Here is a 22,184-nt window from a genome sequence, read left to right as displayed (position 1 = left end):
TTTAAACAAGTCACCGTCAATGTACATGACAACTTTTTCTATCTAATTAAATTTGACCAAGTAAATAGGTGCCAAATTCCAATTTACTTTAACATGGTGATGGTCGGCTGTGACTAATTACAGCATGAAAGCAGAGCCGTGTATAAGTATTCCCTCCCACTGGTCAAGCTCTAGCAACCTAGAAGGTTTTAACATATTTGAACGAACAGGGCTCCATGAAAAAGGGGAAAAATAGAGAATAATGAAGGTTATAAAGGTACTACCGTACAAACTTTTTGAAAAAGTATGAAACAAACAAAGGGGTATTTTAAAAAATGATCTTTAAAGATAAGATATTTTTAAAAATAGTACTATTTATAAGTTTAATTATTTTTAGTTAAGTTAGATAAAATTACTCTTAATGAAGTTGCACGCTATGATGTTACACGCTATGTACAAAAACCTGTGACAAGCTATGGTTAGTGTGTTACACGCTATGTATAAAAATATGTGACACGTCATGTACAAAAACTTATGACAAGTTATGGTTAATTTGTTACACATTATGTATAAAAACCTGTGACAAGCCGTGGTTAGCGTGTTACACGCTATGTACAAAAATATATGACACGTTATGTACAAAAACCTGTAACAAGCCGTGATTAGCGTGTTACACGTTATGTACAAAAAATATGTGACAAGCCAAGTACAAAATCTCGTGACAAATTATGGTTAGCTTGTTATATGCCATGTACAAAAACTCGTGACAAGTTAAGGTTAGGTTGTTACACGTCATGTTGAAAAAAAATACTGTTATTACACGCCATATAAAAAAACATGTACATTGCCATGGTTAAAAAAGGTTATTACACGTCATGTTGAAAAAAAAATATTGTTGTTACACGTCATGTTAAAAAAATATTATTGTTACACGACATATTCAAAAACATTTTGTTATACTTTAATGTCTAAAATGTTGTTGTTGTTACTTACGAACGAAAACTTTAAATCCTCTCAACTTTTTTTTTTATTTTTCTGACAATTTGGCACAAATTAAAGTGTTTCTAACATGTTTTTATAAATCAAAATACAAATGTTTTTTTATCTAAAATACTTACTTTGACTAAAAAAAAATATTTGAAAACCTAGATTTATAAATTTCAAAATTTTGAGTTTATTGGTATCTAGATCCCGAATTGATTCAATTAAAAACTATTTTATACATTTGTAATTATTTTTACAATTTTATTTTTATCCAAAATACTTAAAAATCGAATTTCTCAAACAGTCACCCACTACCCAAGCACGTCAAAACCATTGCTTGGTGTCTTGAAAGCATAAGAAAGAGAAATTTAAAAACACGGGAGAGAGAAATCGAAAGCATAACAGATGAATGTCGAACAGAAAAATCGATAAAATTTGAGAGACTGTGATGGTGAGAGAAAAATCCGAAGCACAGATGAGAAGTAATAGGGAGAAATTGTAATGAATGGTTTAATTTATTTGAAATAGTTTAAAGGGTATTTTTATCAATTTATGACTAAATATGAGTAAAAACAGTTAAACTTATTTTGATGGTTACTTTTAAAATATCTTTATAAAGAAAGGTCATCTCCCACAATTTTCTCAACAAAAATTATTATATATGTATATAATTAGTGGTAATAAAATATCAAGCTATATTGAAAATTTTGGCATAATAATGTGCCCCATTGATTCCAAATATCCAGCATCCAGTGGAAAAGCTCGTAACGAACACATTCATTGGCAGGACAAAATCCACCAAACTATCACCTTGTTTCCGAAGAATTTTTATCAAGAAAGCAGTGAGCTTCAAGGGTACAGTGACAGTGATTGGACTAGTTCCATTGATGATTCCAAAAGCACTTGCAGATTCTGTTTCTCTTTTGAAAGTGTAGTCTTCACCTGGAATTCAAAGAAACAGGAATTAGTAGCTCAATTATTAGTTGAGGTTGAGCATATTACTGCTGCTTTAGCTGCTAACCATGCTCAATGGTTAAGAAAGATTTATCCAATGTGGGATTCAATCAAGACAAATGAACCATATTGAAGGTTGATAATCAATCTGCTATAATCATAGCAAAAAGTCTTATTCAGTATGATCAAATTAAACACATTCGAGTTAAATTTCATATTTTGCGAGATATATTGAAAGAATAGGAAATTCGATTGGAATATTGTCATATAGACCTCCAGTTGGCAAATATTCTCACTAAAAGTCTGAGCAAAGACAGATTCGAATTTTTAAGGAATGAATTGGGTGTTTACCTGACAGGGATCAAGGAGGGGTGTTGAGAACTTTGATCCCAATCTGGTTCAGTTTAGAAGGGAAGGGAGTTTGGCGGGAATGAACAGATTCAAGACAGGAAGGAGACTTAAACGATGCCGTTTTAACTTGACTAATTGGGCTGTTTTAAGCTGCAAGCAAAACGCTGAGGGATGGCACCGTTTAGACAAAATAAATCCTTTTTTTAAACGCAAGTCCTTATGTCGTTTAGTTTATAAGCTTGTTAATTGGCTGTTAAAGCCACGTGTTCTTTCTTCTTTCTATAGTTTTTTGTTGGTTTGTTACTTTCTCGATGGCGGTGTTGCTGAGCATCAAATTCTGTGAAGAATTTGTTGCTTTTTTCTATGTTTTCTGAATCCAAAAGAATTTGTACAGATGGCAATATTTTCTACTTAGTATTTAACTAAGAAATGAAATGAGAAAAGTGTGTGAAGCATTTTCTTTATTTTGTTTCATTTTCAAGTTTTTCCTTCTTCTCCTTTTGCTTCTCTGCAAATCTCTTACGTTCATTACTCTCTGGAATATTGATAAACATTCAATAGACAGGGAGACCCACTCCTTTGTACAAGTATCAGATATCATTGGTAGAGATTAAGACAAAGAAAAAATCATAAAACGTTTGCTGCAAGATCCAATTGATGAGGAAGATATATCTGTCCTTCCTCAAACGAAAATGAAGAGCCTCAAGACATTGGTAGGCATTATTTGAATGAGTTATCATCATGATCTTTTTTTAAGATTTTTATAAAGATTTATCTGTCCAGTATTTTAAAATGCATGATTTTCTACTTGATCTTGTATTATCAGCTGTAAACATTTACATATATTGTCTAGAATAATGATGATATTTCCATTTAAACTTACTAATTACATTATCAGTTTTTTTATATTGATTCATTTGAACTCCCACTTATGATGCATCTAGAACAATTAATCCATTTTTATTGATTGAAGCCCCATTAAAGTTTTGGCCCATCAAATCCAAACACAGCTTGGTAGCACAAAATTCATTTCTTTTTTGATTTATATGATGCAAGTTGTATAGCAAATTGTTGTATTTTAGTATTTAATGGATATGAGGTTTGCACTTGGAAGCACGACACCCAACTACTCTGCTCTTTTCCAAGTCAACGTCTAATTTTCCTTGCATCTTTCTCTTTTCCCAGCTGCTTCTTTCCTTTGTGATCGACCTGCGTTATTGCTTGACGATAGTCGGTAGAAACAGACACCATTTCGTAGAAATTCTCTTCCTCTCCAACAGTTTCTTTCTTTCTTCTCCTCCTTGTTTAATGCCATCAATAAACCTCATCAGCAGAAGACTTAGCACAATTTCCCCCCACCAAAAATGGTTGAATCCTTCGCATTTAACATTGCTGAAAATGTCCTCTCGAAACTAGCCAATATTGCATATCAAGAAATTCGCCTTGCTTGGGGTGTCCAGAGTGACCTTGAAAAGCTTAAGACGACTTTAACTACCATCAAAGCTGTGCTTTTAGATGCTGAAGAAAAACAGGCTCATGACAATCAGCTGCGGGTTTGGCTTCAAGAGCTTAGGGATGCCTGTTATGATGCAGATGATGTGTTGGATGAATTTGAAATCGAAGCACTGCGGAAGCAAGTTGTGAAACAGAGGAGTGTCGGAAAGAAGGTAAGTCATTTCTTTTCAAGCTCAAACCCACTTGCTTTTCGGTTTAAGATGGGACATAAGATTAAAAAAGTTACTGAGAGTTTCGTTGAGATTGCAGCTTTGAAAAATAATTTTCATCTCATTGAGAGACATGATGGCCCTGGGCATGTCGTGCGCTTGGACAGGGAGACCCACTCCTTTGTGCAGGCATCGGAGGTCATTGGCAGAGATGAAGAGAAAGAGAGAATCATAAAAATGTTAATGCAAGATCCAGCTGATGAGGAAGACATTTCCGTCCTTCCCATAGTTGGAATCGGAGGTCTTGGGAAGACCGCCCTTGCGAAATTGGTATTCAATGATGGAAGGGTAGATATGCATTTTGGGTTGAAAATGTGGGTGTGTGTTTCAGATGATTTTGATCTGAAACGATTAGTTCTGAAAATCATTAAAGCTGGAAAGGAGGGTGATGGAGACCTTGGTAACATGGATTTGGAGCAATTACAGAAGGTGTTACGAGATTGTTTGAAAGGTAATAAATATTTACTCATCTTAGATGATGTGTGGAGTGAGGATAATAGAAAATGGCAAGAACTGAAACAATTGTTAGTGGGAGGAGCTAACGGAAGCAAAATTGTGGTCACCACTCGCAGTAACCAAGTTGGAAAGACGGTCGGTACAATCCCTCCGCACAAGTTGGAAGGTCTTCCTTATGACCAATCTTTATTTTTGTTTCTCAAATTTGCATTCAAGGGAGGAGAAGAGAAACAACATCCGAACCTTGTAAAAATTGGGGAAGAAATTGTTAAAAAATGCAAAGGGGTTCCTTTGGTTGTGAAGACATTAGGGAGTTTACTTTTCTCCAAAATTTCAGAACATGAGTGGAAACTTGTGAAAGATAGTGAGACGTGGGAATTAATGGAAAAAGAAAATGAAATATTTTCTGTTCTAAAACTAAGTTATGATCAACTACCTCCTCATCTGAAGCAATGTTTTGCTTATTGTTCACTCTTTCCAAAGGATTATGGATTTAATGAATTTGACACAGTCCAATTTTGGATGGCTCATGGTCTTATTCAGACCTCCAAAAAAAATGAAGATCTGGAGGATATTGGGAGGCAGTATTTGAACGATCTACTGTCAAGGTGTTTTTTCCAAGATTATGAGTATGGTCTTGATTTTATTGAATTTAAAATGCATGATCTTTTACATGATCTTGCACTATCAGTAGCAAAAAATGAGTGTTGTACAATAAATGCTTCCAAGCAAAATATTGTCCAGGGAGTTCGACATTTGTGCCTTACTAACTGTGATTCTCCTGGAGAAAGTGACTTTAAATTACTTAATAAAGTAAGACATTGGCGCTCATTTAGGTGTGCAGATACGAATATAGGTCCTACCAACAAATCCTTTATTTGAAGCATTTAAGGTATCTCGACCTATCCAACAATCACAACATCAAGAAACTTCCGAACTCCATCTGTAAGTTGCAAAATTTGCAAACCCTATATCTTGATGGTTGTGACAAACTTGAAGAGTTGCCTAGAGATATGGGATACTTAATCAGTCTTAGAGCTTGGACATTAACTACAAACCAAAAGCTTCTACGGGGATTAGAATGCTTGAAATCTCTTCGATATTTGTGTATCCGTGACTGTAAAAATCTGGAATATTTGTTTGAAGGGATTGAGAACCTCACATCACTTCAATTATTAGGTATTTATGGTTGCAGAAACTTGATATCACTGCCATATGGTTTGAAATATCTAACTGCATTACATACTCTAATAATTGGGGATTGTGCAAAGCTTGATCTGAATACGACAGTGGGACTCAAAGAGAAAGAAGATGATAATCAAGACTACCTTGTTGGTAGTGGTTTGTGTCTTCAAACATTAGGGATCGTTGGACCGTTACCAAAGCTGGAGGCTCTACCCCAATGGCTTCTACAAGGATCTGCCAATACTTTAAAGCACCTGACAATTGGAGGATGTGAGAACCTCACGACCTCACCAGAGTGGAAAAATCTTACATTACTTGAAAAGCTTGAGATTATGGATTGCCCAAAATTATCAACTCTGCCAGAAAAGATGCAGCGCCTCAAACATTTGACCCAACATTGCTCATGTCTCTCGTATATATCTGGACGGTGATGAAGTTTCATCTAAACAATCATCGGCCCCATGATTTGGTAAGACCTAATATTTTTCTCTCTTCTTCTTTTGTTTTCGTTTTTGTAATTTGCTTTCCTTCGTTCCATATTTTGTATTTGAAACGTAAAAAGAAATAACATATAAAATCGAGTAACGTTTTTTTTTTTTTTTTGTAAAACATGCCAGATAGATCGATGATATATAAAAGTGTTTTTTAAACCTGTAGAACTTTTAAATTTTACTATTTTTTTTTGTACAAAACTTCTATATTTTGGACCACTATTTTTAGTCTATAAATCCCATTTAAGATTCATAACTAGTTATGATCAGCTAGGTGGTAGTGATATGTTACATGCCTAGTTATTAATATCACTATTATTTCACAAGGAACCAAAAACAAAATTAAATATCTGAACATTTGTATCAATAGAAAGGGTATATATCTTTTAATGTAAAAGTTAAGTGTGTGAATATTCTTTTCCTCGCCAAAAAGAAAAAAAAATCAAAATCTTTAAACTATGATGGGGTTTATTTTCATTTGAAATTGTTTTTGTGGTTGTTGGTCTTTTATTATTTATTGTTTTCATTTTATAAAAATGAAGCACAAAATATACTTTCAAAAATTTTTAAAAAATATATATATTCATCTTTGGATAATAAAAGATATTAGTATTCCCCTTCCCCCAAAATAAAAAAAAAAAGATTATGTTCACATTTATCATGTTTTAATAATTTTTTTAGGCAGCAATTGGTATTGCTCTTAATTTTGTTTTATTTTCATTGAAATATATTAATTGAAGCTTTTACTAGCTAGCAGCCTAGTACTTCCTTGACACTGTTATGTTATGAAAAAACCATTGAAGCAAATAGTAGATGGTAAAAAGTGAAAAAAAGTAACATTCTTTTGTGAGAGTAATTGGAAAAAGTTACATTTAATTTGGGAAATTTCCTAATTTGGCTTGTGAATGGGTGGCAGGGCATATCTCCATTTTATTGGTATTGGGACTGGATGGAAGTACAGTTGCTGTAATCCCTGAAATAGAGTGGAGGGGGTGTGCTTGGGCTTGGCTTCTCATTTCTCCTACTTGTTGGCTTGTATTATGTCTACCTACTTGTGTTATGAACATATATACTTGATGTTTGTTAATGTACTTAAATTCCTTTGCTTTGGATTGTTCATGTGATCCCTACTCTTTATTTGTTGGTTTGTTGTATTGCCTTTGGATTCAAAATTTGGTTTGTTTTGGTTTGGTTGGGTGATCTATGTTTATATATATTTAGTTTTTCTCCAAAATAACTTCTTTAATTCTTAAATGCCTTCTACTTGACATTTTGTTGTTTTAAAGGTTATAATTCCTTTAAAAAAAAGGAAAATTGAATGAATAAAAGACTAATGCATGTGATAAATTATATTTTAATGCTTTATTTTTATGAAGAAGAAAGAGGATTTACACGTAAATAGTTATGTACATATACTAAAAGTATAATATATAAACAAAAAAAGAGATAACAATTGAGATTAACAAATACATGTTAGGTCTAATTTTTTAAATATATTTAATTTAGATAACTTGAAAACACGTAAATATTATATTGGTTTGAAAACTTAAATGAGTTTGCACTTGATAATTTGATTTAATAGTGAGATATATTTTATCTTTGTTACAAAGAGTTAAGTTCAAATTTTACATTTTAATTTTATAAAAAATAAGTTAATAATTGATTTGTTAAAATATTATTTTATATTAAAAATGTAAACAATTATTTTAAAAAAAAAGGACGGGTTTCATTTTTAGAGTAGGATTGCAAAAAGAATAAACAAAAAAATCTGCGGGCCGAGGGCCCGAGACACACAGATACAAAAATACAAGTCCGGGGAAAAGTAAAGCAGAGAGGGGCCGCAGCCATGGAAGAGACGAAGAGAGAAATGAAGAAAGAAACAGAAAAGATATGCAAGAGATGCAAGCAGAGCTACACTACGTCTTCTAATACTTCCGCTTCTTACCGTTTCCACCCTTCTTTCTTTGTTTGTCGTCGTCATGACGACCAAATTTTATCTACCTACTTGTGTTAATGACATATATATTTGATGTTTGTCGATGTACTTAAATTCCTTTACTTTGGATTGTTCATGTGATCCCTACTCTTTATTTGTTGGTTTGTTGTATTGCCTTTAGATTCAAATTTTGGTTTGTAATATGTTTATGTTTAGTTTTTCTCCAAAATAACTTCATTAATAATTCTTAAATGTCTTCTACTTTCAACTTTCAAGGTTGAGATTTTGTGGTTTTAAATGTTATAATTCCTTCAAAACAAATTTTCTCCATTTACTAATTTAATTATAATTACATTGTGTTGTAATCTCTTTCCTTTCAAACTAAACAGAAATCTTTGGTTCTTTTCCATTCCCTAATTCAATCAATTACTGTCAATGTAAATTTATTCCATTGAACTTAACTTTTGCTTGCAAGTTCAGGATCTGAAATGGTAGTAGTCATGCTTATTTCATGGATTTTTTTTGAAGAAAAAAAGGAAAATTGAATGAATAAAATACTAATGCTTGTGATAAATTATATTTTAATGCTTACTTTTTCTTTTATGAAGATGAAAGAGGATTTACACGTAAATATTTACATACATATATACACCAAAAGTACAATACATAAATATAAAAAAGAGATAACAATTGAGACTATCAAATACATGTTAAATCTCTTTTTTTTTTTACAAAAGTTAAGTTAAATTTTTTAAGTATATTTAGTTTAGGTAACTCGTAAACACGTAAATATCATATTGATTTGAAAACTTATATGAGTTTGCACTTGATTATTTGATTTAACAGTGAGATGTACTTTATTTTTGTTTCAAAGAGTTAAGTTCAAATTTTACTTTTTAATTTTATAAAAAAATAAAATTATGGGATTATGAATATATTATTAAATTTAATAATTGATTTGTTAAAATATCATTTTATATTAAATGTAAAAATTAAAAACAAAATACAACATTATATAAGTTAATCACAAATCTGGTCTTCTACTTTTGTGGGGATTGCAACGGGAATAAACATGAAAATCTGTGGGCCGAGAGCCCGAGACACACAGATAGACAAATACAAATCCAGGAAAAAGAAAAAAGCAGGGAGAGGCTGCAGCCATGGAAGAGAAGAAGAGAGAAATGGAGAAAGAAACTGAAAAGATATGCAAGAGATGCAAGCAGAGCTACGCTGGATCTTCCAACACTTCCGCTTCTTGCCGTTTCCATCCTTGTTTCTTTGTCTGTCGTCGTCATGACGAATAAAAGAGGCAATGACGAAGTCAGAATTTTGTGTTGGGGGGAGACGAAAAGCCGAAGACAATATAAAGCAACTTACATGAAAAAAATTCATATAAAAATATACAAATATTTTTATATTTTAGAACCGTTGTAGTGTACGTTGAAAAGCACAGAATTCCAAGTCTGGAATCCTGTGCTTAGCTGTTATTCCTCAGCACTTCACTCTCATATACCGAATTTTATGCTTCCAAGACGTTTTTTGACAGCTCTAAGAAGAGGCGAATATCATGGGGCTGGATAGCAGAGATGGATGGTGATGCAAATGCCCTTGAGAAAGGATGGGTCGGGGTTTCAGGTAATCCAACTTGAATTTTTATATTCGCTCTTATTAGCTCTCCGGCTCATCACTCGTTTAATATATATATTCATATATGAAAATTGACAGTACTCATTTTGCAATGCAATCTGTGTTGACAGTCAATTCCTAGAAGCATTCTGCTCAGTAAAACTGGAAAGCAATTGATTCAATGGCCAATCAAAGAGATTGAGACTCTTCGTGCGGAGAATGTAAGCATCCAGGAGAAGCAGCTGAAGGGTGGATCAGTTCTTGAAGTTTTGGGAGTAACAGCTTCACAGGTAACAAGTTTAATCCTAATTAACAATTACACCTGTCCCCAAATCATACACTTGGAAGGATAATTATGTTGATTTTTCCATGTGCAGGCCGATGTAGAAGTAGCATTTGATTTAACCAATTTGAAGAAGGCTGAATTCATGGTCCCAGATGGGGTTGATCCTCGAGCACTCGGTAGCCAACAGACAGCATCATTTCGAGGCATGGTTGGGCCATTTGGATTACTAGTTTTAGCTTCTCAAGGTTTGACAGAGCAAACTGCGGTCTTCTTTCGCATCTTCAGAAGCCGTGAAAAATATGTTGTGCCCATGTGTAGTGATCAAAGCAGGTCAGTTTTTATTCCATGCTTTTTGTGACTGTTAATTTGAGTTGCTTCATTCCCTCCTGATTTGAAGTCAGACTCAAATTCAGATTACAAATTTTAACAGGTCTACATTTAGGGAAGGCCCAGACAAGACCACCTATGGAGCTTTCATTGACATAGACCCCCGTCAGGAGAAGATTACACTAAGAACCCCGGCCCGTTGCCTACTTAAAACATATGATTCATTTTAGAACTTTGTCTCAATATTCAAACCATTTTACGTCCTGGACTTTACTCACAATTAAATTTATACATTGATTTCTCCATTGCAGATAGATCATTCGGTTGTAGAAAGTTTCAGTGGGAAGGGAAGAGCCTGCATTACCGCTAGAGTTTATCCAGCTCTGGCCGTAGACAGACAAGCTCACCTGTACGTATTCAATAACGGAACCGTGGATGTCACAATCTCAAGGCTCGATGCCTGGAGCATGAAGAAAGCTCAACTTGTTTCTGCCAATATATAGAAAACCCCATATCAATAGACAATGTAATTTTGAATAAGGCTGGACAGATCATTGATTGCTCTCTATTTGTACACAAAGTCTCTTGTGCAATAACAGAGCTCTATTTGCTCAAAATTGATATTTTGTAAGCACAATTTATGGTATTCCATTGTGTTTTGCTCAATAATTACAATTGAAATTTTCGAATCAGATTAAAAAAAATTACATTTGTTGTATAACTTAATTTCAACTATCATTCAACTCAACGCGTATAATTAGTATTCAACCATATCCTTCTCTGACTTTCTCTCTTTCGGAGCTGTTTTTTCCTTTGTCGGGAATGAATACTCGTTTGAACATTGATCAGCAGCAGCAAAAAGTCTTCTCCTTTTCTTTTTTATTTGCAATTATCATTTCTTTCTCTCTCTGCAGCTGCTTCTTCATATAGCTTTCTTTCTTTCCAGTATTCTTCGTTGTTCAATCCCAGCAAACCTTACCATCGAAAACCTTTGCTGTTACGAGAAAACACATTTCCCCTCCACCTCGAAGTCATGGCTGAAACCTTCGCATTTAACATTGTAGAAAATGACATCGAAAAACTAAGCAGTTTTTCCTATGAAGAACTTCGCCTAGCTTGGGGTGTCCAAAGTGGCCTCCAAAAGCTTAGTAAAACGTTGAACATTGTCAAAGCTGTGCTCTTAGATGCTGAAGAAAAACAGGCTCTAAACAATCAGCTGCGCGTTTGGCTACAAGAGTTGAAGGATGCCTGTTATGATGCAGAAGATGTGTTAGATGAATTTGAAGTCGAAGCATTGTGGAGGCAAGCTCTGAAACAGAGGAGCCTGAGAGACAAGCTAAGCAATTTCTTTTCAAGCTCAAATCCACTTGCTTTTTGGTTTAGGATGGCCCATAAGATTAAAAAAGTTACAGAGAGATTTGGTGAGATTGCTGCTTTAAAAAACAATTTTCATCTCAGTGAAAGCCATGATGGCTCTAGGTATGTCGTGCGCTTGGACAGGGAGACCCACTCCTTTGTACAAGCATCAGATATTATTGGTAGAGATGAAGACAAGGAAAAAATCATAAAAACTTTGCTGCAAGATCCAACTGATGGTGAAGACATATCTGTCCTTCCTATAGTTGGAATTGGAGGTCTTGGAAAGACTGCCCTTGCAAAATTGGTGTTCAACGATGAGTGTGTAGATAGGCATTTTGAGTTGAAGATGTGGATGTCTGTTTCAGATGATTTTGATTTGAGGCAATTAATGATAAAATTCATTAAAGCTGAAAAGGGGGTACTTAATGGAGATTGTAGTAACATGGATTTAAAACAATTACAAAAAATCTTACGAGATTGTTTTGATGAGAAAAAGTATTTACTCGTTTTGGATGATTTATGGAACGAGGATCATATCAAATGGGATGAACTTAAACAGTTGTTAGTGGGAGGAGGTTGGGGAAGCAAAATTATAGTCACCACTCGTAGTAACCAAGTTGCAGAGATCATGGGTACAATCCCAACATACAAATTGCAAGGTCTTCCTGAAAAGGAATCTTTGTGTTTATTTCTCCAATTTGCTTTCAAGAAAAGGGATGTGAAACAATATCCAAATCTAGGAAAAATTGGGGAAGAAATAGCCAAAAAAGGCAAGGCAGTTCCTTTGGTTTTGAAAATACTTGGGAGCTTACTTCTCTCCAAACCTTCGGAACATGATTGGAAACTTGTGAGAGATAGTGAGATGTGGAAATTAGTGCAAAAGGAAAACAACATGTTTCCTGTTTTGAAATTGAGTTATGATCAATTGCATTCATATTTGAAACAGTGTTTTGCTTATTTTTCGATTTTTCTAAAGGATTATGAATTTTATGACGGGGAGTTGATCCAATTTTGGATAGCTCATGGTTTGCTTCAATCCTCCAATGAAAATGAAGAACCAGAAGACATTGGTAGGCAGTATTTGATTGAACTATCATTAAGATCTTTTTTTCAAGATTTTATCAAAAATATTTTGAATAATTATTTCAAAATGCATGATCTTTTACATGATCTCGCATTGTCAGTGGCAGAGAAGGAGTGGTCTATGTCAAACTCTTTCAAGCAAAATATTACTCAAAGGGTTCGACATGTGTGCCCTGACAACTCGAATTTTCACGAGGAAAGCCCTTCTAAAGTCTTTGATTTTGATAAATTACGTCACATGCTTACATTTCGATTCCAAATATGAAAGAAGGTCATAGCAATGAATCTTTTATTGAAAAATGCCTTTCCACATTTCATGATTTACGAGTGTTGGATTTACGTAGATCTTGTATCAAGGCATTGCCCAAAAAGATTGGTAATTTGAAGCATTTAAGATATCTCGACCTAAGCGACAATTTCAATATTAAGAAACTTCCAAATTCCATTTGTAAATTACAAAAATTGCAAACTTTACTTTTGATGTGTTTGGGAATTGAAGAGTTGCCTAGAGATATGATATTCATGATCAATTTTCAGAAGTTAAAAATAAGTATGAAGCAAAGGGTTCTAACTGAGAATGGACTTGAGCAATTGAAATCTCTTCGGTATTTAGTAATTGCTTGTTGTGAAAATCTGGAATATTTGTTTGAAGGAATCGAGAATCTTACATCCCTTGAAACATTAATGATAGGTAATTGCACAAGCTTGATGTCACTTCCAACTGGCATGAAATCTTTAAAAACATTAAAATATCTGATAATTTCTAGTTGTGAAAAACTTGATCTTAAATGAGACGATGATAATCAAGATTAGCCCATCGGAAGTGTGTAAGGCTCCCTTCAATTATTGGCAATTGGAGGTTTACCAAAGCTGGAGGCACTACCCAAATGGCTTCTTGTGGGATCAGCCAACACTTTGCAGCACTTGGTAATCCAAGAATGTCAGAATCTCGCAACTTTAGCAGAGTGGCAGAATGTCATATCACTTGGAATGTTTAGTATTGAGGAATGCCCAAAACTGTCATCTCTGCCAGAGGGTATGCCGTGCCTCAGAGTTGAATATTGAGCATTGTCCCATATTGAATGAAAGATGCAAACGGGAGACGGGTGAGGATTGGACAAAGATTGCTCATGTCTCTCGTATATATCTCGACGGTAACGCAATTTAATGTAGCAAATGATCAGCCCGATGATTAGGTACGAGTTAAGTTCTTTTCTTTTCTATTTTTTTTTCAATTGTCTCCCAAAAATTTTTGTAAATCCTTGTTAATTATTGGCAGGGCAATCACCATCTGGCGGCAGGTGGACTAAAGGACTATTCCGGTATCTAAAGGATAAATCTTAAAATTGAGCGCAGGGATATTCTTGGCTTGCCACATGTCCTGCATGTTGTGTTGTAATTTCTTTGTTCTGTTGATTGTATCAAATCTTGGGAATTTTATTTTTCGTTCCTCCGTTTATTATTTTCATGAATGCAAATAGGGGCATTGTGAGTTTTGCCCATCTTAAGTAAACTATCTTTGATTCTGCAAAAGAAATGACCAAGGGTTACTGTTATGGTTGGGTGAGGTTTGTTTGTTTCTTTCCAAAATGAAAGACTTTTGGGAGAACTTCATTAACTCCTACAATGCGTTGTACTTTCAAATCGGACATTTTGTTGTTTCATAAGTTATAATACCTGAAATCGTGTTATAGTTTGCTCATCTAACTTTACATTCCCTAGCCCACTAATTTCTGCTTCTAAGTGTAGACAGTTTCATATGGCATAAATAATTTCGAAATGTTTCATTGACATTTACAAGAAAAGAGAAAAGAAGCGATTTCGGAAAAAAATACGATTGAATAAATAAAATAAAAATTTAACTTTAAAATAACAGATTAGGAAGCTGTCGCCAGAGTTACTTAGCTCAACGTGTGATTAGTCTTCATCGCGTCCTTCTCAAGCTTCCTTCTCATTTCGCAGCTGCTTCTTCCATTTGGATCAATCTGAATTCTATTTGCGTCAGTCAGTGGCAACAAATATCATTTCACTGAAATTCTCTTCCTTTCCTCCCCCTTGTCATGTAGACAGCCAAGCTCACCGATTGCTTTGACAAGGTGAGGAAGGAAGAGAGATTTTCTATCTAATTCATGGATGCATAGCAGCAGTAACAGCAAAGTGATCAAGCAGCTCTTTACTAATTATGATTTAGAAAGTTGGATGATCTTCTACTTTTATAGTTATTCACTCATTCAACGATTTTAATTTCGCTGTTTTAACTAGTAAATTGGAAAAATATTTCAAGCATTTTTCTTATTTGAATTCTTTAAAGATATTCATTTACATGCTTTTGATTGTTAATCATATGTTACGGATGTGACCAAAAACAAATATATAGTAATTATTAGAATAAAATACTTTATTCTTTTAAGTTTTAATTGAAATTCTAATCAAATCTTTTAATTTTCGAAATGAATAATTCATTATAAAAAAAATCACATAAGTCCTGTTATTAGTTAATTATTAATTTAATAAAATGGTAATATTAAAATAATAATTTTATTTTTTATTAATTTTTTATTAATTTAAAAAAAATAGGAGAGCAATGATCTAGTGCTCCCCAAGAGAGCTCCCCTCTCTTGGGTAGCACCAGTCGGTGCTCCCTTTTCCTGGGGAGCACCGATAAATGTTCCTTATTTTTTATTTTTTTAAATTAAAAAAAAGTATTTTAGTTTTTTTATAATCTCTGTTAATGATGTTTATATTTTTTAAGTGGAGTGTCTATTTCAAAAATTAATAAATTTATTTAAAATTTTAATTAAAACTTAAAGATAAAAGGATATTTTACTCTAATTGTTAATATAAAAGAAAATATTTTCATTAATTAGGTATTGAAGTAGACAGTGGATCTCTTACATACTTGATATTTCCTTTGATAGGTTTCAAATAGAACTTGACACCACAAACTCTTCAGCAAATACTTACATATATTGTCTAGAATAATGATGATATTTCCATTTAAACTTACTAATTACATTTTCTTTTTTTTATTGATTCATTTGAACTCCCACTTATGATGCATCTAGAACAATTAATCCATTTTTATTGATTGAAGCTCATTAAAGTTTTGGCCCATCAAATCCAAACACAGCTTGGTAGCACAAAATTCATTTCTTTTTTTATTAATTTGACGCAAGTTGTATAGCAAATTGTTGTTTTTTAGTATTTACTTAATGTGAGGTTTGCACTTGGAAACACAACCCCAAGTGCTCTGTTCTTTTCGAAGTCAACGTCTAATTTTCCTTGCATCTTTCTCTCTCTGCTCTGTTCTTTTCCAAGTGAACGTCTAATTTTCCTTGCATCTTTCTCTCACTTTCTTTCTCTTCTCCCAACTGCTTCTTTCCTTTGCGGTCGCGACCTGCATTATTGCCTTTTATGATGCAAAGATTAAAAAAGTTACTGAGAGATTCGTTGAGATTGCTGCCTTGAAAAATAATTTTCATCCCATCGAGAGACATGATGGCCCTAGGCATGTTGTACGCTTGGACAAGGACACCCATCAATAAAATGAGAGGGTTTAATGGACGTTCTTGATAAAATGACTTTTTTTTAATAAATAGGGTCTATATTAAATAAAAAAAAATTATTCACAAATAATTATCTAATGAGATTTGTTTGATGCTTGCAAGGGCAAGCTTTTATGCCTAATTCTTTAGGCGAGAGAATTTCAAGTTACACTAATAGAATAGATAATAAAAAATAATATTTATTGATATTTATATTATGTATTTTATAAATATATCATTTTAGCGTTATATTCATAAATCAAATAATAAATTTTAAGTCACGAATAAAGTAAAAAATAAAATAAAAATAAAACCAGGCTCATCAATTACTTTGACAAGGTGAGCAACAACAAACAGATCAATCAGACTCTTCAGCAATTCTGATTTAGACAATTGGATGAACTTTTGTTTTTACAATTATTCACTTATTTTACAGTCTTAAATGTGCTGTTTTAATCAATAAATTTGGAAGAATATTTGAATTATTTTTCTTATTTGAATTCTCTACAAAAGTTCATTAACATGTTTTTGATTGTTAACCATATGTCAAGGATGTGACCCAAAACAAATACATAGTAATTATTCTTAGGAAAGAAAAGATTTTCAATAATTAGATACTGAACTATGAGTTTATTGATACTCAACTAAATAGTACATCTCTTGCATACTTAATACTTGTTTTGATATGTTTCAAATAGAACTTTTGACACCACAAACTTTTGAGCAAATACTTATGAACATTGTCTAGAATAATGATGATGTTTCATTTAAACTTACTAATTACGTTATCATTTTTTTATTAATTCATTTGAACTCCTATTTTGCATGCATTTAAAACAACTAATCCATTTTTATTGATTGAAGCCCATTATAGTATTGGCCCATCAAATCCCAAACACAGCTTGATAGCACAGAAGTCCTTCCATTTTTTATTGCAACGATGCAAGTTGTATGGCAAATTGTTGTATTTTAGTATTTAATTTTTCTGAAAATATATTTCAGTATTTAATTAACATGAGTTTGCACGTGGCAGGACCACACCCAATTGCTCCGTTCTCTTTTCGAGGTCAACGTCTAATTTTCCTTGCATCTTTCTCACTTCCTTTCTCTTTTCCTAGCTGCTTCGTTCCTTTGTGTTCGACCTGCATTATTGGTCGAAAATGGTCGGCTGAAACAGACATCATTTCGTAGAAATTCTCTTCCTCTCCAACAGTTTCTTTCTTTCTTTTACACTTCCTTGTTTAATTCTATCAATAAACCTCATCAGCAGAAGGCATAGCACAATTTCCACCCTCCAATAATGGCTGAATCCTTCGCATTTAACATTGCTGAAAATGTCCTTTCAAAACTAGCCAATATTGCATATCAAGAAATTCGCCTAGCTTGGGGTGTCCAGAGTGACCTTGCAAAGCTTAAGACGACCTTAACTACCATCAAAGCCGTGCTTTTAGATGCTGAAGAAAAACAGGCTCATGACAATCAGCTGCGGGTTTGGCTTCAAGAGCTTAGGGATGCCTCTTATGATGCAGATGATGTGTTGGATGAATTTGAAATCGAAGCACTGCGGAAGCAAGTTGTGAAACAGAGGAGCATCGGAAAGAAGGTAAGTCATTTCTTTTCAAGCTCAAACCCACTTGCTTTTCGGTTTAAGTTGGCGCATAAGATTAAAAAAGTTACTGAGAGATTCGTTGAGATTGCTGCTTTGAAAAATAATTTTCATCTCATTGAGAGACATGATGGCCCTGGGCATGTGGTGCGCTTGGACAGGGAGACCCACTCCTTTGTGCAGGCATCGGAGGTCATTGGCAGAGATGAAGAGAAAGAGAGAATCATAAAAATGTTAATGCAAGATCCAGCTGATGAGGAAGACATTTCCGTCCTTCCCATAGTTGGAATCGGAGGTCTTGGGAAGACCGCCCTTGCGAAATTGGTGTTCAATGATGGAAGGGTAGATGGGCATTTTGGGTTGACAATGTGGGTGTGTGTTTCAGATGATTTTGATCTGAAACGATTAGTTCTGAAAATTATTAAAGCTGGAAAGGAGGGTGATGGAGACCTTGGTAACATGGATTTGGAGCAATTACAGAGGGTTTTACGTCATTGTTTGAATGGTAAAAAGTATTTACTCATTTTAGATGATGTGTGGAATGAGGATAATAGAAAATGGCAAGAACTGAAACAATTGTTAGTGGGAGGAGCTAATGGAAGCAAAATTGTGGTCACCACTCGCAGTAACCAAGTTGGAAAGATGGTCGGCACAATCCCTCCGCACAATTTGGAAGGTCTTCCTTATGACCAATCTTTATCTTTGTTTCTCAAATTTGCATTCAAGGAAGGAGAAGAGAAGCGACATCCGAACCTTGTTAAAATTGGGGAAGAAATTGTTAGAAAATGCAAAGGGGTTCCTTTGGTTGTGAAGACAATGGGGAGTTTACTTTTCTCCAAATTTTCAGAAGGTGAGTGGAATCGATTGAAAGATAGTGAGATGTGGGAATTAATGGAAAAAGAAAATGAAATATTTTCTGTTTTAAAACTAAGTTATGATCAACTACCTCCTCATCTGAAGCAATGTTTTGCTTATTGTTCACTCTTTCCAAAGGATTATATCTTTAATGAATTTGACACAGTTCAATTTTGGATGGCTCATGGTCTTATTCAGCCCTCCAAAAACAGTGAAGATCTGGAGGATATTGGGAGGCAGTATTTGAACGATCTAGCGTCAAGGTGTTTTTTCCAAGATTATGAGTTTGGCTCTGGTGTGTTTGTATTTAAAATGCATGATCTTTTACATGATCTTGCACTATTAGTAGCAAGAAATGAGTGTTGTACAATAAATCCTTCCAAGCAAAATATTGCCCACGGAGCTCGACATTTGTGCCTTACTAACTTTGATTCTCCTGAAGAAAGTGACTTTAAATTCCTTAATACAGTAGGACGTGTGCGCTCATTTAGGTGTGCAGATACGGATATAGGTCCTAGCAACAAATCCTCTATTGAAGCATGCCTCAATAGGTTCCAACATTTGCGGGTGCTTGATTTAGAAAGATCTAATCCTGAGGTTTTGCCCAAAAGGATTGGAGATTTGAAGCATTTAAGGTATCTCGACCTATCCAAGAATCTCAACATTAAGAAACTTCCGAACTCTATTTGTAAGTTGCAAAATTTGCAAACCCTATTTCTTAATGGTTGTGACAATCTTGAAGAGTTGCCTAGAGATATGAGATACTTTATCAGTCTTAGAGCTTTGACACTAACGACAAAACAAAAGCTTCTGCGTGGATTAGAATGCTTGAAATCTCTTCGATATTTGTATATCAGTGATTGTAAAAATCTGGAATATTTGTTTGAAGGGATTGAGAACCTCACATCACTTCAATTATTAGGTATTTATGGTTGCAGAAACTTGATATCACTGCCATATGGTTTGAAATATCTAACTGCATTACATACTCTAATGATTGGGGATTGTGTAAAGCTGGATCTGAATATGACACTGGGACTCAAAGAGAAAGAAGATGATAATCAAGACTACCTCGTTGGTAGTGGTTTGTGTCTTCAAAGATTATGGATCAGTGGCCCGTTACCAAAGTTGGAGGCTCTACCCCGATGGCTTCTACGAGGATCTGCCAACACTTTAAAGCACCTGAGCATTGGAGGATGTGAGAACCTCACAACCCTACCAGTGTGGCACAATCTCACATCACTTGAAACGCTTGCGATTATCCATTGCCCAAAATTATCAACTCTGCCAGAAAAGATGCAGCGCCTCAAAGAACTGTGGATTCAAGATTGTCCTGTTTTGAGTGAAAGATGCAGGCCGGAAAGCGGAGAGGATTGGCCCAACATTGCTCATGTCTCTCGTATATTTCTGGACGGTGATGAAGTTTCATCTAAACAATCATCGGCCCCATGATTCGGTAAGACCTAATATTTTCTCTCTTCTTCTTTCGTTTTCTTTTTTGTAATTTGCTTTCCACCGTTTCATATTTTTTATTTGAAGTGTAAAAGGAAATAACATATAAAATGGAAAACGGAGTAAATAATACGTACTTACGGTATTTTTTTTCTAGAACATGTCAGATAGATGATATATAAAAGTTTTTTTTTTATAAAAATGAAAATATATTAACTTAAATCAAAATTACATCATCCTGGACCAAACAATACCAAACATATCTCCAAATAAAAGAGTAAGAATACTAGATAGGGTCTATCAAAAACATCTACGCCTAATGAAAGATTATCGTGGTGTGTTGTCATTCAATTTATACATTGATTGACTTCATGATGTACGTAAGTTAAGAAGCAATTTTAAATTTTTTTAAACCTTTAGAACTTCTAAATTTTACAATTTTTTTGTTGGTACAAAACTTCTATATTTTGGGCCAGTATTGTTAGTCTATAAATCTCATTTAAGATTCATAACTAGTTAGTATGATCAGCTTAGTAGTAGTGATGTGTTATTACATGCCTAGGTATTAATATCACTATTATTTCACAAGGAACCAAAACAAAATTAAATATCTAAACAATTGGATCAACAGTAAGCATATTTATCTTTTAACTAAAAAGTTGAGTGTGCGAATATTCTTTTCCTCGTCAAAAAGAGAAAAAAAAAAAAACAAAATCTTTAAGCTGTGACGGGGTTTATTTTCATTTGAAATTATTTTTGTGGTTGTTGGTCTTTTATTATTTATTGTTTTCATTTTATAAAAACGAAGCACGAAATATACTTTCAAAACTTAAAAAAATATATATTCATTCTTGGATAAGAAAAGGCATTAGTATTCCCCCTTCCCCCAGAATAATAAAAAAAAAAGAATATGTTCACATATATGATGTTTTAATAGTTTTTTTTAGGGTATTGCTTTTAATTTTTCATTGAAATATATTAATTGAAGTTTTTACTAGCTAGTAGCCTAGTACTTCCTTGACACTGTTATTTTATGAAAACACCATTGAAGCAAATAGTACATGGTAAAAGTTAAAACAAAGTAACATTCTCTTGTGAGAGTAATTGGTAAAAGTTACATTTAATTTTGGGAAATTTCCTAATTTGGCTTGTGAATGAGTGGCAGGGCATATCTCCATTTTGTTGGTATTGGGACTGGATGGAAGTTCGGTCGATGTAATCCCTGAAATAGAGAGGAGGGGGTGTGCTTGGGCTTGGCTTCTCATTTCTCCTAATTGTTGGCTTGTATTTTATCTACCTACTTGTGTTATGAACATATATATTTGATGTTTGTTTATGTACTTAAATTCCTTTGCTTTGGATTGTTATCCCTACTCTTTATTTGTTGGTTTGTTGTATTGCCTTTGGATTCAAAATTTGGTTTGTTTTGGTTTGGTTGGGTGATCTATGTTTATATATATTTAGTTTTTCTCCAAAATAACTTCTTCAATTCTTGAATGCCTTCTACTTGACATTTTGTTGTTTTAAAGGTTATAATTCCTTAAAAAAAAATTGAATGAATAAAAGACTAATGCATGTAATAAATTATGTTTTAATGCTTTATTTTTATGAAGAAGAAAGAGGATTTACACGTAAATATTTATGTACATATATTAAAAGTATGATATAGAAATAAAAAAAGAGATAATAATTGAGATTATCAAATACATGTTAAGTCTAATTTTTTAATTATATTTAATTTAGATAACTTGAAAACACGTAAATATCATATTGATTTGAAAACTTTAAATGAGTTTGCACTTGATAATTTGATTTAATAGTGAGATATATTTTGTTTTTGTTACAAAGAGTTAAGTCCAAATTTTACTTTTTAATTTTATAAAAAAATAAAATTGTATGAGTACGAATATATTATTGAATTTAATAATTGATTTGTTAAAATATTATTTTACATTAAAAATGTAGAAATTAAAAAAAAAAAAAAG

The 22,184-nt window shown here is 33.4% G+C and overlaps 3 protein-coding genes, 1 long non-coding RNA gene and 1 pseudogene across 4 annotated transcripts; all 5 read left to right on the top strand.

Moving 5' to 3' along the window:
- Window positions 1-3,403: 3,403 nt before the first annotated feature.
- On the top strand, window positions 3,404-6,019 carry LOC148762895 (putative disease resistance protein RGA1; annotated as a pseudogene).
- LOC108662305 (uncharacterized) lies at window positions 6,020-7,361 on the top strand. The gene is made up of 2 exons (XR_001928205.2): window positions 6,020-6,102; window positions 7,041-7,361. It is a non-coding gene; the product is annotated as an uncharacterized LOC108662305 (long non-coding RNA).
- A 2,289-nt stretch (window positions 7,362-9,650) lies between these two features.
- On the top strand, window positions 9,651-10,802 carry LOC148762894 (fructan 6-exohydrolase-like). Its single transcript, XM_088806660.1, has 5 exons — window positions 9,651-9,695; window positions 9,818-9,976; window positions 10,064-10,302; window positions 10,403-10,493; window positions 10,611-10,802. Exons 1-5 carry the CDS (start codon window positions 9,651-9,653, stop codon window positions 10,800-10,802), a joined length of 726 nt encoding a protein of 241 aa, XP_088662786.1.
- A 530-nt stretch (window positions 10,803-11,332) lies between these two features.
- LOC18599568 (disease resistance protein RGA2-like) lies at window positions 11,333-13,068 on the top strand. The gene has a single exon (XM_088806160.1). It carries the CDS (start codon window positions 11,333-11,335, stop codon window positions 13,004-13,006), a length of 1,674 nt encoding a protein of 557 aa, XP_088662286.1. The 3' UTR covers window positions 13,007-13,068.
- A 4,308-nt stretch (window positions 13,069-17,376) lies between these two features.
- On the top strand, window positions 17,377-21,679 carry LOC18599567 (putative disease resistance protein RGA1). The gene is made up of 2 exons (XM_007029586.3): window positions 17,377-20,203; window positions 21,365-21,679. The coding sequence occupies exon 1, from the start codon at window positions 17,587-17,589 to the stop codon at window positions 20,197-20,199; it is 2,613 nt and encodes an 870-aa protein (XP_007029648.3). The 5' UTR covers window positions 17,377-17,586; the 3' UTR covers window positions 20,200-20,203; window positions 21,365-21,679.
- The last annotated feature ends 505 nt before the right edge of the window (window positions 21,680-22,184 follow it).

The sequence above is a fragment of the Theobroma cacao genome, chromosome 5 (genome assembly GCF_053813885.1).
Source record: "Theobroma cacao isolate CCN51 chromosome 5, ASM5381388v1, whole genome shotgun sequence".
Taxonomy (NCBI): Eukaryota; Viridiplantae; Streptophyta; class Magnoliopsida; order Malvales; family Malvaceae; genus Theobroma; species Theobroma cacao.
The sequence above is the reverse complement of the archived record's forward strand: the minus strand, read 5'-3'. Positions and strand labels throughout refer to the sequence as shown.